This window comes from Microcaecilia unicolor, chromosome 1, assembly GCF_901765095.1.
Source record: "Microcaecilia unicolor chromosome 1, aMicUni1.1, whole genome shotgun sequence".
Taxonomy (NCBI): domain Eukaryota; kingdom Metazoa; phylum Chordata; class Amphibia; order Gymnophiona; family Siphonopidae; genus Microcaecilia; species Microcaecilia unicolor.
In genome coordinates this window covers 745,067,179-745,081,516 of record NC_044031.1, presented here as the reverse complement: position 1 = coordinate 745,081,516, position 14,338 = coordinate 745,067,179, and the positions used below count along the sequence as shown (strand labels likewise).

The 14,338-nt window shown below is 46.9% G+C and overlaps 1 protein-coding gene across 2 annotated transcripts in view; it reads left to right on the top strand.

Moving 5' to 3' along the window:
- Nucleotides 1–14,338, top strand: part of AKAP13 (A-kinase anchoring protein 13) — a 642,893-nt gene that overhangs the window by 590,762 nt on the left and 37,793 nt on the right. For both annotated transcript variants that reach the window (XM_030189716.1, XM_030189717.1), the window contains 3 exons: nt 710–835; nt 928–1,045; nt 3,350–3,598. In XM_030189716.1, the coding sequence (XP_030045576.1) occupies nt 710–835; nt 928–1,045; nt 3,350–3,598 (493 nt within the window). The remainder of the gene's footprint in view (nt 1–709; nt 836–927; nt 1,046–3,349; nt 3,599–14,338) is intronic.

Below are 14,338 nucleotides of genomic sequence, written 5' to 3'. Positions count from 1 at the left end.
TTTCTTTTTCAATTATAAGCTGGTTAGTCTCCTTAATCTCATATAGTTTATTTCTCCCTCTAAAATGAAACCATGTTAAAATTGAGGTCTCGCTACTTAATTGTGTAAATTTGTGAAATGGCACAGCTACACATGGGAGTGAAACCACCTACATGTGGAAGTTCTAACATCTCTACGTGGAAGTTGCCAGGTCTGTGCCATTTGTTTTTTTCAGTGTATATATTTCTAAAATAGCTGCTTCTGTTGCTTTTGCCGGCAAATACACACACTCCTGCAGGTATTTTAGAAAAGACTCTTGTGTCGTCAGATCCTTTTCTAAAATGCTACTATAATTGAGTGTGTCCTGACCATGACATCTCAGTTCTGATCTTTATGTTCTGTGTAAAATGGGGTTCAGAATGTACTTACATTTTTTTTTTCATTGAGTAGGCTATTCAGTTTGTAAGAGCACACACCACCAGCTATAAATGTCCTTAAAAACAGAATGTGCTTGTTAAAGGAATCCCCTCATAGAATGAAATAATTTGAGGCTTATGAAAGATGATACAGTTGAAACCAACTTTATTATATATCACGATAATTTTCTAAAAACATCTTATTTTCGTGAGTCAGGGGAGGTTTAGAGGTTCAACCCCTTTCTGCAAGTAATATGCTTTGCTGACACAAATTAGTTTAACTCAATTTCCTGCCATTTGTTTATATTTTGTAGTTTTCTGGTGAGAACGCAGAGCAAATGAAAAAAACATATGGAAAGTTCTGTGGGCACCACAATGAAGCCATGAATTATTTCAAAGACCTACATGCAAAGGAAAAACGGTTTCAAGCATTTGTCAAGGTACTGGAGGTTGTAAAGTATGTGCTGGTGTTAGAGCTGCATGTTCTACATATTGCTGAAGGGGCTTTAATTCATGTTTTTCATCATTTCAGAAAAAAATTAGCAGTTCGGTTGTAAGGAGGTTAGGAATACCAGAATGTATATTGCTGGTAACGCAAAGGATCACAAAGTACCCAGTACTACTGCAAAGAATATTGCAATATACCAAAGGTGAGTGTTAGATGTGTTGATATAAAAACTTTTAAAAAAAGGTGTAATAGAAATTTACACTCTTAATTATGCAGTAGTTGAAAATGTGCATAAGGGACCACAGTGACCACATCATGTTGACGGGAAACATAATGGTTAGAGAACCAGGGAAGCCAGGGTTCAAATCCATTGTGGCTGCTTGGGTTGGGATCTTGGGCGAATCACTTAACCCTCTGTTGCCTCAGGTACAAAATTAAATTGTAAGCCTTCTGGAGAGTGCAAATGACCTACCATTCCTGAATGTAATTCACATCAACTGAAAAAGGTGTGAGCTAAATCTAGCTCCCCCCCTCCCCCACCATGTCTTTTATGAAATACAAAAAATAAACTAGAACAGTGGTCTTCACTATTTTTTAAAGTTAGGGCCACTTTAGATCCTTTTTAACTTCCCAAAAATGTTAGAGACCCCCTTCTGCCTTTTCCCTTCCATCTCTCTCCTCTACCTAAGCCTCTTCCCACTAGTATGTCTCTCTTCCTCAGCCAAGTCACTCCCCACAAGTCTCTCTCTTCCAACCCCTTCACATTAGTTCCTGTTACCCAGGTCCCCTCCATCAGCCTCTTCTCACAAGTCTTTCTCAGTCCTCTCTGTCTCGCTCTCTTCTCAGCCATTTTTTACCAGCATGTCCCTCTCACCACCTTTAGTCTTCTCTCTTCCCATACCACTCCATAGTTTCTCAAGATGCAAACACATTAGTCTGTTTCTCATTTTCTCTTCAGTCTCTCCCTAGCAATTTCTCTCCAGTCCTCCTCTCTCTTCTGTCCATTTCCTCTCTACATGCCTCTTTCTCTTTAATACTTCCCCCCCCCCCCCCTCCCCAGTAGTCAATGTTGTGCTTTGTATCCATTGGCCTGCAGATGAACTTTCAAAGAATAGCTTCCACAGGGTTTTTCTTTGAATATTCTTGGTCCAGTGGCAGTGAAGGTAATTAAGTACTTGCAGATTTTAGATGTGGGAATATCAAAATAACCCATGAGGGTCGTTTGTTCCCCCCCCCCCCCCCCCCCCACAATTGATCTCTATCAGCTGTCTCAGGGCCTCCTTCCTCGTGATCTCAAGCAGTCATCTTTTTCCACCTCTGTGGCCCCCTTTCTGAATTCTTTCCCTCCTGTTCTGCTTCACCCGCTGTTGTCCACTTTTCAAATGCCTTTCCTCTTGCTTTCCCCCATGGCCTTTCTTAGGATCATCCCTTCTACCCACCACCCTACCACCCTTGGTCCCCTCACCAAGTCATTTTACATTTGTGTGCAACAGGGGTGTAGCCAGACAACAGATTTTGGGTGGGCCTAGGCAAGAATTGGGTGGGCACCAAGTGTTCTCCCCCCCCCCCCCCACTAAACATGTGCTACTGTTGGGTGGGCCTGAGCCATAAATGGGTGGGCCCAGGCCCACCCAAGCCCACCTGTGGCTACGCCACTGGTGTGCAAGTTCACTTTGAAAATTACCCCAGCAAAACTGCTCACACACGTTCTACACCTGCTAGAATATATAGCTGATCTCATCTGATTTATACACAGACTTTTCAACATAAAAACATTTGTATGTAAATGAAAACCCTGCCCTATGAAACCCTTGTAAAGGCTATGGGTAAAAGTACATATGTATAGGGACCATGCACACATTTGTACCCACATGTCAGGAGGGCTGTTTCATTAAAACCTCCCCGTGGGAGGTGGTGGAGATGAAAACGGTAACGAAGTTCAAACATGCGTGGGATATGCATAGAGGAATCCTGTGCAGAAGGAAGGGATCCTCAGAAGCTTAGCTGAAATTGGGTGGCGGAGCAGTTGGGGGGAAGAGGGGGTGGTGGTTGGGAGGCGAGGATAGGGGAGGGCAGACTTATACGGTCTGTACCAGAGCCGGTGATGGGAGGCGGGACTGGTGGTTGGGAGATGGGGCTGGTGGTTGGGAGGCGGGAAATACTGCTGGGCAGACGTATATGGTCTGTGCCCTGAAAAGGACAGGTACAAATTCAAGGTAAGGTATACACATATGAGTTTGTCTTGGGCAGACTGGATGGACCATGCAGGTCGTTTTCTGCCGTCATCTACTATGTTACTATGTATCCATGTAGCCTTTTCAAATTGATATTTTGATATATTTTGTACTTTGGTTGCTGCATCATAGTTCATGGCACCCATCTTTAATCATTCCACTTGTGCTTGGTGAACCAGCATTCCTTTATTGGTAGTCAAAATTCATTCCTAGCTTACTGTAAACAAAAAAGAATTATTTTCTAAGTGCAATGAATTCTCTTTGTATTTAAGAAAATGAAGAGGAATATGAGCATGTGACACAGTCATTGAATCTGGTGAAGGATGTGATAGCAGCAGTGAACAGTAAAGTCAATAACTATGAAAAAAAGAAGCGACTCAATGAAATCTACAACAGAACAGATAGCAAGTCTATCCAGAGAATGAAGAGTGGCCAAATGTTTGCCAAGGAGGACCTGAAACGCAGGAAACTAGTCCGAGATGGTCCCGTCTCTTTGAAAACTGCAGCTGGAAGGCTGAAAGGTGAGAGAAGAAACTGATGATGTGGGCTATTTAAAAATAATGGTATGTGGGCTGGCCAGTGGCTCAGTGGCAGGACTGCATGGGGAAGACTCGGGTTAGATTACTACAATGACTTGGCTGGGGAAAGGGGGGGTGGTTATAAAATAGGTTTCAAAAAAGAGGTGATTGTGATTAAAGATCCATAGCACCATAAACCAGTAGAGGCCAGTTCTGATTTTCTGAGTGCTGCCTCCTCCCCCCACCCAAGAAAATATCCACGCACACACTCAAAATAGAAGGGATAGTACTTCTATCATAATGACATACAACTCATTAGATTTAATTGTCTTCTGTTTGTTATAGATCTTTGGGGGTTGGGGGCAGGGGCGTATCTGGACTCGGGCGGTAGGGGGGGCCAGAGCCAGAGGGAGGGGGCACATTTTACCCCCCCCCCCCCCCCGCCATTTCCGGACCCCCCCCCCCTCGCCACCAATGACACCCTCCCCCGCTGCTGTCACTTACCTTTGCTGGCGGGGGACCCCAACCCCCCGCCAGCCGAGGTCCTCTCTTCCATGCAGGCTGCGCCGCTGCACGTTGCAATGCTTCCTGTTCTTCTGAGTCTGACGTCCTGCACGTACAACGCACAGGACGTCAGACTGAATTCCAAATTCTGAGTCTGACGTTCTGCACGTTGTACGTGCAGGACGTCAGACTCAGAAGAACAGGAAGCGTTGAAACTTGCATCCTGCACGGAAGAGAGGACTTCGGCTGGCGGGGGCTTGGGGTCCCCCGCCAGCAAAGATCGGCGACGGGTTGGTGGCGGGCGGGCGGGAGGGGGAGGTGGAGAGGGTCTGTGGTAGGGGGTCCAGGGCGAAATCTGCGGGGGCCCAGGCCCCTGTGGCCCCACGCAGATACGCCCCTGGTTGGGGGGGTCCTACTGTGTTTTTAACTTCCTTGTATGTAGTCTACATTAGGTTGTCCAAAGCTATTTTTTTAAACACCCCATGACCATTACTTAGGCTTCATAGGTAGTACAGATTATATTTCATAGCCTGTATGCTTCTCAACAGTGCAGTGACTGTCTTAAAGTGAAATTATATCTTTTAAACTTTGGGAATTGAGTAACCAAACTCAGAACACGTAATACCTATATAATTTCTTCTGTTGAGAGAGACCCTGTGGCTTTAGTATGCAACTGTTGTATACTTTTTCCATGGCCAAGTTTTCCATTGCCCTGTAAGATTTTCCCCAGCTCAGTCGTTGAAGGATCACAGCACAGTATCTCTTTGAGGTTGCTAATGCCTCCCTTTTAACCAATATAAACATCCAGAAATAGAGTCCCAGCCCAAATTCACCATTAGTAAGAAACCTTTTGAATGAGTCTTGCAGGATACAGATCACAGCTGAACAAAGTCAGTACTGTGCTTTGGTGCTACTACTGCAAAAGAAGTTTCTGTTGTAAAATGCAGTGTCGCACCCAAAGAGGAATGTAGTGCTTGCATGTAACACCTTTCATCCATACATCCTCTTGTTCTTTGTGGTGTGGTTAAACATGTTAGAAGAGTTTCTAGTTTTATTTCTTGGAAAGAAAATTATTCATCACCCATTCCAGAATAAAATGCTATCCAAGGCTTTCTAACTCCCACATTCTATGTAAGAGCCACAAGCTGATACCGCCAAATATGATCAGGCTGAAGACAGCATTTGCTTACATCAGAATCAGCAATTTCCACAAAATTTGGCAGAAGTTAAATCTGTTAGACATTAAGGAGCAGATTCTATATATGGCACCTAAAAAAGCAGCACTGAAATCAGTGTATACTGTATACAGTATTCTAGATTTAGGCACCGATTATAGAATACGCTTAGTTCATATTTCAGTACCTAAATCTACGCGCATCCATTTACACCAATGAAAACTTGGTGTAAATCCCTGTGTGTAAATTTAGGTTCACTAGGCCATTTACTATAACTAAGCTTGTGAATTTTGGAGCCCACACGAAACTCCAGTTACCACACCTCTTTATTCCTGCGCACGTTAGCAGTTTGGTGTGCTTCATTACAAAATACGCTTAGCGAATAGTGCATTCCAATTAGAGCTCATTATTGCTTAAATGCTGTTATCAGCTCAATGAGAACCAGCCCTCACAAGTGATGTGACACTGCACCTTCATTTACAACTCCCTGGGTGGTTTCCCCATTTTAATCACCCTTCTTTGTCTATCTAGCCTAATCTTCTTCATGGCCATTCTTCAGGGGCTGTAGACTGCGGCTTCCTCCAGAGCCCAGGTGTTTTGATTCTTTATCATTTATCCAGCATTTTGTCCGACAAGTATAACATTTGAAACGTAAACAGCAAGGAGAAAGAGATACATTACTTATCATTCCTCCAGACCACTATAGATGCTGGTGTATATGCTTTCCTGCCAGCAGGTGGCAACTGAGAAATAATAAATTATGGGGTCACTGTATATAATATTCTATGCTGCCTAGAAACAGCTAGTATCCTCTCATTCATCAACAGTTGGTAGATGACATATTCTGTGCTGTCTAGTTGGTCAGGTAGAAGGAAAAAATACAAGGAAAGATAAATTTAAGGATAAGGCATTGAAAATCTGAGGTATGTTTCTTCAAATTTTTCAATGAATTTGAGTGCCTTGGGATGTTAGACCTGGGGTTTCCCAAATCCCTCTCCCTATCCTCCCTCCCCCCACCCATCTGCCCCTGTTGTGCTTCAGTCCTCTCTCCCTGATTCAGGAAGAGAGCCTCTTGAGTGCCCTCATTTGAGAATCCCTTCAGCAAACACAAACAGAAAAAAAAAATCTGACCCATAAACTTTCAAAAAAAGAAAGGTCTTCAGTTCTCTCTTAAACTGCTTAATTTCCTATATTTTCTTAAGTCTCAATGGTAAACTGTTCCATAGTGTTGGACACATTACAAAAACTATAGATGCCCTGTATTCATTCAATCTTATAACCCAAAATGAAGGAATGTCTAAATTTAATTGTTGCATCGATCTTAGAGTTCTAGGCGGTTGATACTTGTGTAATTTTGCTGCTAATATTTTTGAAACTGATCCAGTTAAGATCTTAACTAAAAGTAAAAGCTTAAACTTCACACAATACTCAATCGGTAACCAGTGTAGAGATTTTAGCACTGGTGAGATATGTTCGTATCTACTCATATTTCCTAAAACTCTCATCATTTTGTGCAATCTGTAATGCCCTCAATTGGGATTTTGAAATCCCAAGTAACAAACTGTTGCAGTAATCAAAACATGGTGTTATAAATTCTTTTGGAATCTCACAGCATGTGCATTCCATATCATCATGCTGATCAATCCATAGACTGGTGGGTTGTGTCCATCTACCAGCAGATGGAGATAGAGAGCAATCCTTTTGCCTCCCTATATGTGGTCATGTGCTGCCGGAAACTCCTCAGTATGTTCTCTATCTCAGCAGGTGGTGGTCACACACAGCAGCAGCTCTGGCTAGGTCTCCAAGCCTAATTTTTAGGTTTTGTTGAGTACCTGGGGTTGAGGGCTCTTCTTGAGCAAGTGCAAACCTGGTGGCGCCAGGTCCCTCCTTTTCTCCCCCCTCCCGCTGGCTCCGTTAAAAAAAAAAAAAATTTGGACGTTCTTAAAGGCGTTTATTTCGACGTTTATTGCAGCTACTCACTGGGACACCAGGTCGTTACAGCTCGGAGCGAGAAGCAGATAATTTTTACCTTTTTATAGCGGGCAGGGGGTTCCTCGATCGATCTCCACGTGGCCTATGGTGTCGGAGGGCGAGGGCGCGAAGAATCGCTCCCCGGACCGCGTGTGCGCTTCTAGCGGGGATGCGGGGGTCTTAAAGTCTGATTCGCCCTTGTTGGGTGTCAGTTCGGAGGCCGGTCAGTGTCCCGGGTCTTCCTCTGGTGCGGCGGTTTTTCCCGCCATAAACGCCCATCCCCCGCTGCTCGCCTCCGCCATCTTGGCCGGCCACTCTGCTCGGACGGCTTCTTCTTGGGCTTGGCTTATTTGGCAGACTTACTGTATGATGTCTTGAGAGCCTCAGCTAAAGGTATGGCTCAGACAGTCTCTGCGCGGCGGTGGCTTTGGCTGAAACATTGGTCTGCTGACCACGCCTCTAAGTCCCGCCTGGCTACGTTGCCTTTTAAAGGCAAGCTGCTCTTTGGGGTCGAGCTGGACAAAATTGTGACCGATCTCGGCACGTCTAAGGGCAAGAGGTTACCAGAGGTCAGGGCTCGGGCCAGTGCTCGCCCCGGTATCTCCAGAGGACGGTTTCAGGAAGCACGTCGGTACCGCCCAGGCAAGTCGGGCTCCTCTGCCCCCTCTTCCTTCAAGAGGAATTTCTCCCCCAAGCAGCATTCCTTTCGCAGAGACCGCCGTCCCGGAGGTGCGCCCTCCGGTCCTCCCCCAGGGTCTCGTACTCAATGACGGGGTCCTGGTCCATGGCCCAGTGCAGATTGGAGGACGCCTGTCCTCGTTTCTGGGCGAGTGGACCAGGGTAACTTCAGACGCTTGGGTGCTGGAAGTCATCAGAGACGGCTACAAGCTAGAGTTCTGCCGACCCTTAAGAGACGGGTTTGTACTCTCTCCCTGCAAGTCTCCGGTCAAAGCTGTGGCAGTGCAGCAGACCTTGGACAATCTGATCCGCCTGGGTGCGGTCGTTCCGGTGCCAGAAAATCAGCTTGGCAAGGGACGTTACTCCATTTACTTTGTGGTACCAAAGAAAGGAGGTTCTGTACGGCCTATCCTCGACCTCAAAGGGGTCAATCGGGCCTTGAAAGTTCGGCACTTTCGCATGGAGACTCTCCGCTCTGTTATAGCGGCAGTGAAGGCAGGGGAGTTCCTGGCATCCTTGGACATCAAGGAAGCGTACTTGCATATTCCCATCTGGCCTCCTCATCAACGCTTTCTGCGTTTTGCAGTCCTGGGCAGACACTTCCAGTTCAGAGCCCTCCCGTTCGGGTTGGCTACTGCTCCGCAGACCTTCTCCAAAGTAATGGTGGTCATCGCGGCCTTCCTAAGAAAGGAAGGAGTACATCCTTATCTGGACAACTGGTTGATCCGAGCCCCCTCTTATGCAGAGTGCGGCAAAGCTGTGGACCGGGTGATTGCTCTTTTGAGCTCCCTGGGGTGGATCATCAACTGGGAGAAAAGCCAGCTGCGCCCGACTCAGTCCCTGGAGTATCTGGGAGTTCGATTCGACACCCAAGTGGGCAGAGTGTTCCTGCCGGACAATCGGATTGTCAAACTTCAGGCTCAGGTGGACCAGTTCCTAGTAGCCTCTCCGCTTCGGGCTTGGGACTATGTGCAGCTGTTGGGCTCTATGACGGCCACGATGGAAGTAGTGCCCTGGGCCAGGGCTCATATGAGACCACTACAACACTCTCTGCTGCAGCGCTGGACTGGGGAGCCCACTGCTTGGGAAGGACAGCGCAGGGGCTCTGGTCTCCTGCAGAGGCAAAGTGGTCTATCAACCTCCTGGAACTCAGAGCCATTCGGTTGGCGCTTTTGGAGTTCCTCCCGGTACTGACGTTGAAGCCAGTACGGGTCCTGTCGGACAATGCCACGGCTGTGGCCTATGTCAACCGCCAGGGAGGTACCAAGAGCGCCCCTCTAGCCAAGAAAGCCATGAATCTATGCCAGTGGGCGGAAGCGAACCTGGAACAGCTGTCAGCTGCCCACATTGCCGGAGTCATGAATGTCAAGGCGGACTTTCTCAGTCACCATACCTTGGATCCCGGAGAGTGGCAGTTATCGGCTCAGGCGTTCTTGGACATCACGAAGCGCTGGGGCCAGCCGAGCCTAGATCTGATGGCGTCATCGGCCAATTGCCAAGTGCCGCGTTTTTTCAGCAGAGGACGGGACCCTCGATCTCTGGGAGTAGATGCTCTTCTCCAACAGTGGCCGACACAAGAGCTTCTCTATGTGTTCCCGCCCTGGCCCATGTTGGGCAGGGTACTAGACCGGGTGGCAAAGCATCCTGGCCGGATAATCCTGGTGGGTCCGGACTGGCCCAGACGTCCCTGGTATGCGGACTTGATCAGGCTCTCAGTGGATGACCCTCTGCGGCTGCCAGTGGAGCAGGGCCTGTTGCATCAGGGTCCCGTGGTGATGGAGGATCCCTCCCCCTTTGGTCTTACGGCCTGGCTATTGAGCGGCAGCATCTGAGGAAGAAGGGCTTCTCAGACAAGGTCATCGCCACTATGCTGAGAGCGAGGAAGCGCTCTACTTCTACTGCTTACGCCAGGGTTTGGCGTACCTTTGCAGCGTGGTGTGAAGCAGGCTCACTTTCTCCCTTCACTGCTCCAATTTCTTCAGTGCTGGCGTTCCAGCAAGAAGGTCTGGAGAAAGGCCTGTCGCTCAGTTCCCTTAAAGTCCAGGTAGCGGCTCTGGCTTGCTTCAGGGGCCGCCTGAAGGGTGCTTCCCTGGCTTCGCAGCCAGATGTGGTACGTTTTCTCAAGGGAGTTAATCACCTGCGCCCTCCTCTGCACTCAGTGGTGCCTGCGTGGAATCTCAACCTGGTGCTAAGAGCCTTGCAGAAGCCGCCTTTTGAACCCTTGTCGAGGGCATCTCTGAAAGACCTGACGTTGAAAGCAGTCTTTTTGGTGGCTATCACTTCAGCCAGAAGAGTTTCCGAGCTCCAGGTACTCTCATGTCGAGAGCCTTTTCTGCAGTTCACTGAGGCAGGAGTGACTATTTGCACAGTGCCTTCCTTCCTGCCCAAGATTGTTTCTCGCTTCCATGTGAATCAGCAGCTCTGTCTCCCTTCCTTTCGTAGGGAGGACTACCCAGAGGAATACTCTGCTCTCAAATATCTGGATGTGAGACGAGTCATCATCAGATACTTGGAAGTGACCAATGATTTCCGGAAATCGGATCATCTGTTTGTCCTGTTTGCAGGTCCTCGTAAGGGTCTGCAGGCTGCTAAGCCTACAGTGGCAAGATGGGTCAAGGAAGCCATTGCAGCGGCTTATGTGGCCGCGGGGAAGGTGCCGCCTATCCAGCTGAAGGCTCACTCCACTAGAGCTCAGGCGGCCTCGATGGCAGAGGCCGGGTCCGTCTCCTTGGAAGAGATTTGCAAGGCGGCAACTTGGGCATCGGCCCATACCTTCTCCAGGCATTACCGCTTGACTGTGGCTGCTCGGGCGGAGGCCCGGTTTGGAGCTTCAGTGTTGCGGTCAGGGATTTCAATGTCCCGCCCTGGGTGAGTACTGCTTCGGTACATCCCACCAGTCTATGGATTGATCAGCATGATGATATGGAAGGTAAAATTATGTATCATACCTGATAATTTTCTTTCCATTAATCATAGCTGATCAATCCATAGCCCCTCCCAGATATCTGTACTGTTTATATTCTGGTTGCATTTCAGATTCAAGTTTAGTCATCAGTTCCGGTTCAGGAGGACTTCGTGTTCAAGTTTTTTCAATTGGATTCTTCAAGAGTTGAGACGGGTTTGTGTTACAGTGAGCTGCTGCATTCCTCTCCCCTCCGTTTTACGGGGCTGGATTGAGACATAAATTCTGCCGGCGCTCCCTCCCGCTTCGTGCGGCTGTAGGGCAGCTTTGTACCCCTCCCGCTTCGGCGGTGTTAGGGTCAGTCAGCTCCTCCCGCGGTTGCGGTTGCAGGATAAGCCAGATCTCCCCGCATCGGCGGGGTGGTGTCCCTCCCCCGCTCCGCGGGGATGAGCTGGACGGATTCCCCTCCCCCACTTGTGTGGGGATGAGCTGGGTTAATTCCCCTCCCCCGTTTCGGCGGTGGTGAGCTGGGCAGAGTGTCCCTTTGTGGGTGCAATTCTCTAAGTGCTGAGTCCTGCGGATGGAGCTTGGATATCGACATACTGAGGAGTTTCCGGCAGCACATGACCACATATAGGGAGGCAAAAGGATTGCTCTCTATCTCCACCTGCTGGTAGATGGACACAACCCACCAGTCTATGGATTGATCAGCTATGATTAATGGAAAGAAAATTATCAGGTATGATACTTAATTTTACCATATATGTGAACAAAGCGTTCTGCATACGCAGTGTACAGCATTTTACAGCAACCCACGGTTGAGAATACCAATTTTGATCCCTTTTGCGCGTTCACCAGATAAAAGGAGGTTGTTTTATGCCACAATGCTGTTTGCAAACTCATGAACACAGAATATTTTCTGTGGCCTCAACTTTCATGATATATAATTCTGAGTTTGACATGCCATTAAGGACACAGGTTGTTTCACGCTACGGTTTTGTCTGTAAATAAACCAGTACTGAGCGCTGTCTGTAGTTCTAGCTCCCGTACTGTATATATTCTCCAGCTGAACATGTTAGTAAGGATGACCCTTTTTGCAAGAGATTTCTTGTCAGAATGGTATTGAGCTTGCTTTTTCTGATGGGGAAGATACAAGCTATTTGTATTTTTATTTTTGTTACATTTGTACCCCGCGCTTTCCCACTCATGGCAGGCTCAATGCGGCTTACATATTGTATACAGGTACTTATTTATACCTGGGGCAATGGAGGGTTAAGTGACTTGCCCAGAGTCACAAAGAGCTGCCTGTGCCTGAAGTGGGAATTGAACTCAGTTCCCCAGGACCAAAGTCCACCACCCTAACCACTAGGCCACTCCTCCACTGTTGCTATTATTTGAGATTCTACATGGAATGTTGCTACTAGCAACATTCCATGTAGAAGTCGGCCCTTGCAGATCACCAATGTGGCCACACAGGCTTCTGCTTCTGTGAGTCTGACGTCTTGCACGTACGTGCAGGACGTCAGACTCACAGAAACAGAAGCCTGCGCAGCCTTCTACATGGAATGTTGCTAGTGGAATAGCAACATTCCATGTAGAATCTCCAATAGTAGCAACATTCCATGTAGAATCTCCAATAGTATCTATTTTATTTTTGTTATATTTGTACCCTGCGCTTTCCCACTCATGGCAGGCTCAATGCGGCTTACATGGGGCAATGGAGGGTTAAGTGACTTGCCCAGAGTCACAAGGAGCTGCCTGTGCCTGAAGTGGGAATTGAACTCAGTTCCTCAGTTCCGCAGGACCAAAGTCCACCACCCTAACCACTAGGCCACTCCTCTCACTCCTTAAAACAAAACCAATAGCGGACTGTAGTCAGCACAGGTGAATCACTTTAAAAGAAATAAACAGGGGAAAAGACCTCAGAAAGCTGTGGTCACCGTCTCAGTGGCCGGTTAAAAATCAATCTGTATCTTTCAAACCACAGTTGTTCGCTTTAATCATTGGTCATAAAAACCTCTGAACCAACCTGATGTGTGTTCACAATTTTCTTGTTATTTTATTGCTTTTGTGCAAACAGCATTCATACAACAAAAGCTCTCCACAGCAATTCTCTGATCATAATGTATCAGATCTAAATTGAACTTAGCTTGGCTTGGTTGTGTTAGACCGTCCCTGCTACGGGTATCCAATCCCGACGGACCCGTTTCACCATAAGGCTTCTTCAGGGGATAATGGATAGCTGTACCCCTTTGAAGAATCGTGGTCAATCAAGCATTGACGGTTCAACTTGAAAAACGCTATGACAGTCACAGCCTGCAAGTTTCATAGTGTTTTTCAAGTTGAACCGTCAGTGCTTGATTGACCACGATTCTCATATGGGGTAGAATTCAACTTTAATCAGAGGTAGTTTCTGTTAACCTCAGATCAGTGGGTTCTAGAAGTTGTTCACAAAGGCTGTGCCTTCAAGTTTGCCTGTCCTCTGTCAAAGGTATTTGAGTCTCCCTGCTTTTCTTGAGTCAGAGTGGCAGCAGTAAGAACCTCCTTGGACAAACTAATCTGTTTTGGTGGAACAGAATGATAGGAAGATATTCTTGGTAAGGACAGATCAAAATCAAAAATGTGTTATATTGCAACACATGCTATGAATTTCTTTTTGGGCAGACTGGATGGGGCCATGCAGGTCTTTATTTGCTGTCATATGCTGTGTTACTGTTTGCTTCGTAGTACCAAAGGAGGGTGGTTCGTTTCATCCTGTTTGGATGTCAAAGGGATAAAAAGAGCCTTACAAGTTCCTCATTTTCACATGGAAACCTTGAGATCGATAATACTAGCACTTCAATAAGGGGAGTTTTTGACCTCATTAGATCTCATGGAGGCATGCTTACAACTTTCTTGTAGGAAGCAACATCAGTGTGTTCTCAGATTATCAGTTCTAAGATAGCATTATTAATTTCATGCCCTGTTTGATCTTGCAGTAGCACCACATTTCCAGTATGATAGTTGTAGTTGCAGCAGCCTTGTGCAGAAAGAATCCTGGTAGACCCCTACTTAAATGACTGGCTTCTTCAGAGGAAGCCATTTGTGGAGAGTGAGGAGGCCACAAGTAGAGTGATTCAGCTGCTTCAAAAGCTCAGTTAGGTGGTCAACTGCATGAACAGCAAGTTAGACCTCAATTTCTGAGATGTCGGGAGTTCCTTGAGGATAGTTTAAATAAGAGTCGGGTGCTCTCTTCTGTCCACATTGCACAGAACTATTGTAACACCACAAAAATGTAAATTGTAAGCCACTTTGAACCAAAACTTGTTTTTGGATAATAGTGGGATACAAGAATGCATAAATAAATAAAATAAATTTAGCAGCTGTGGCCTTCTACAGAAGATTGGTGTTGGGTTGGTACTTGGGTGCATACCCAGATATCTTGATTTTTCAAGGGAGTGAAATTGCTCAGACCTCCTAGACGACACCCTTGGAATCTTGTCGCATTCTTCCTTTGAGCCTTTCATGATTCTT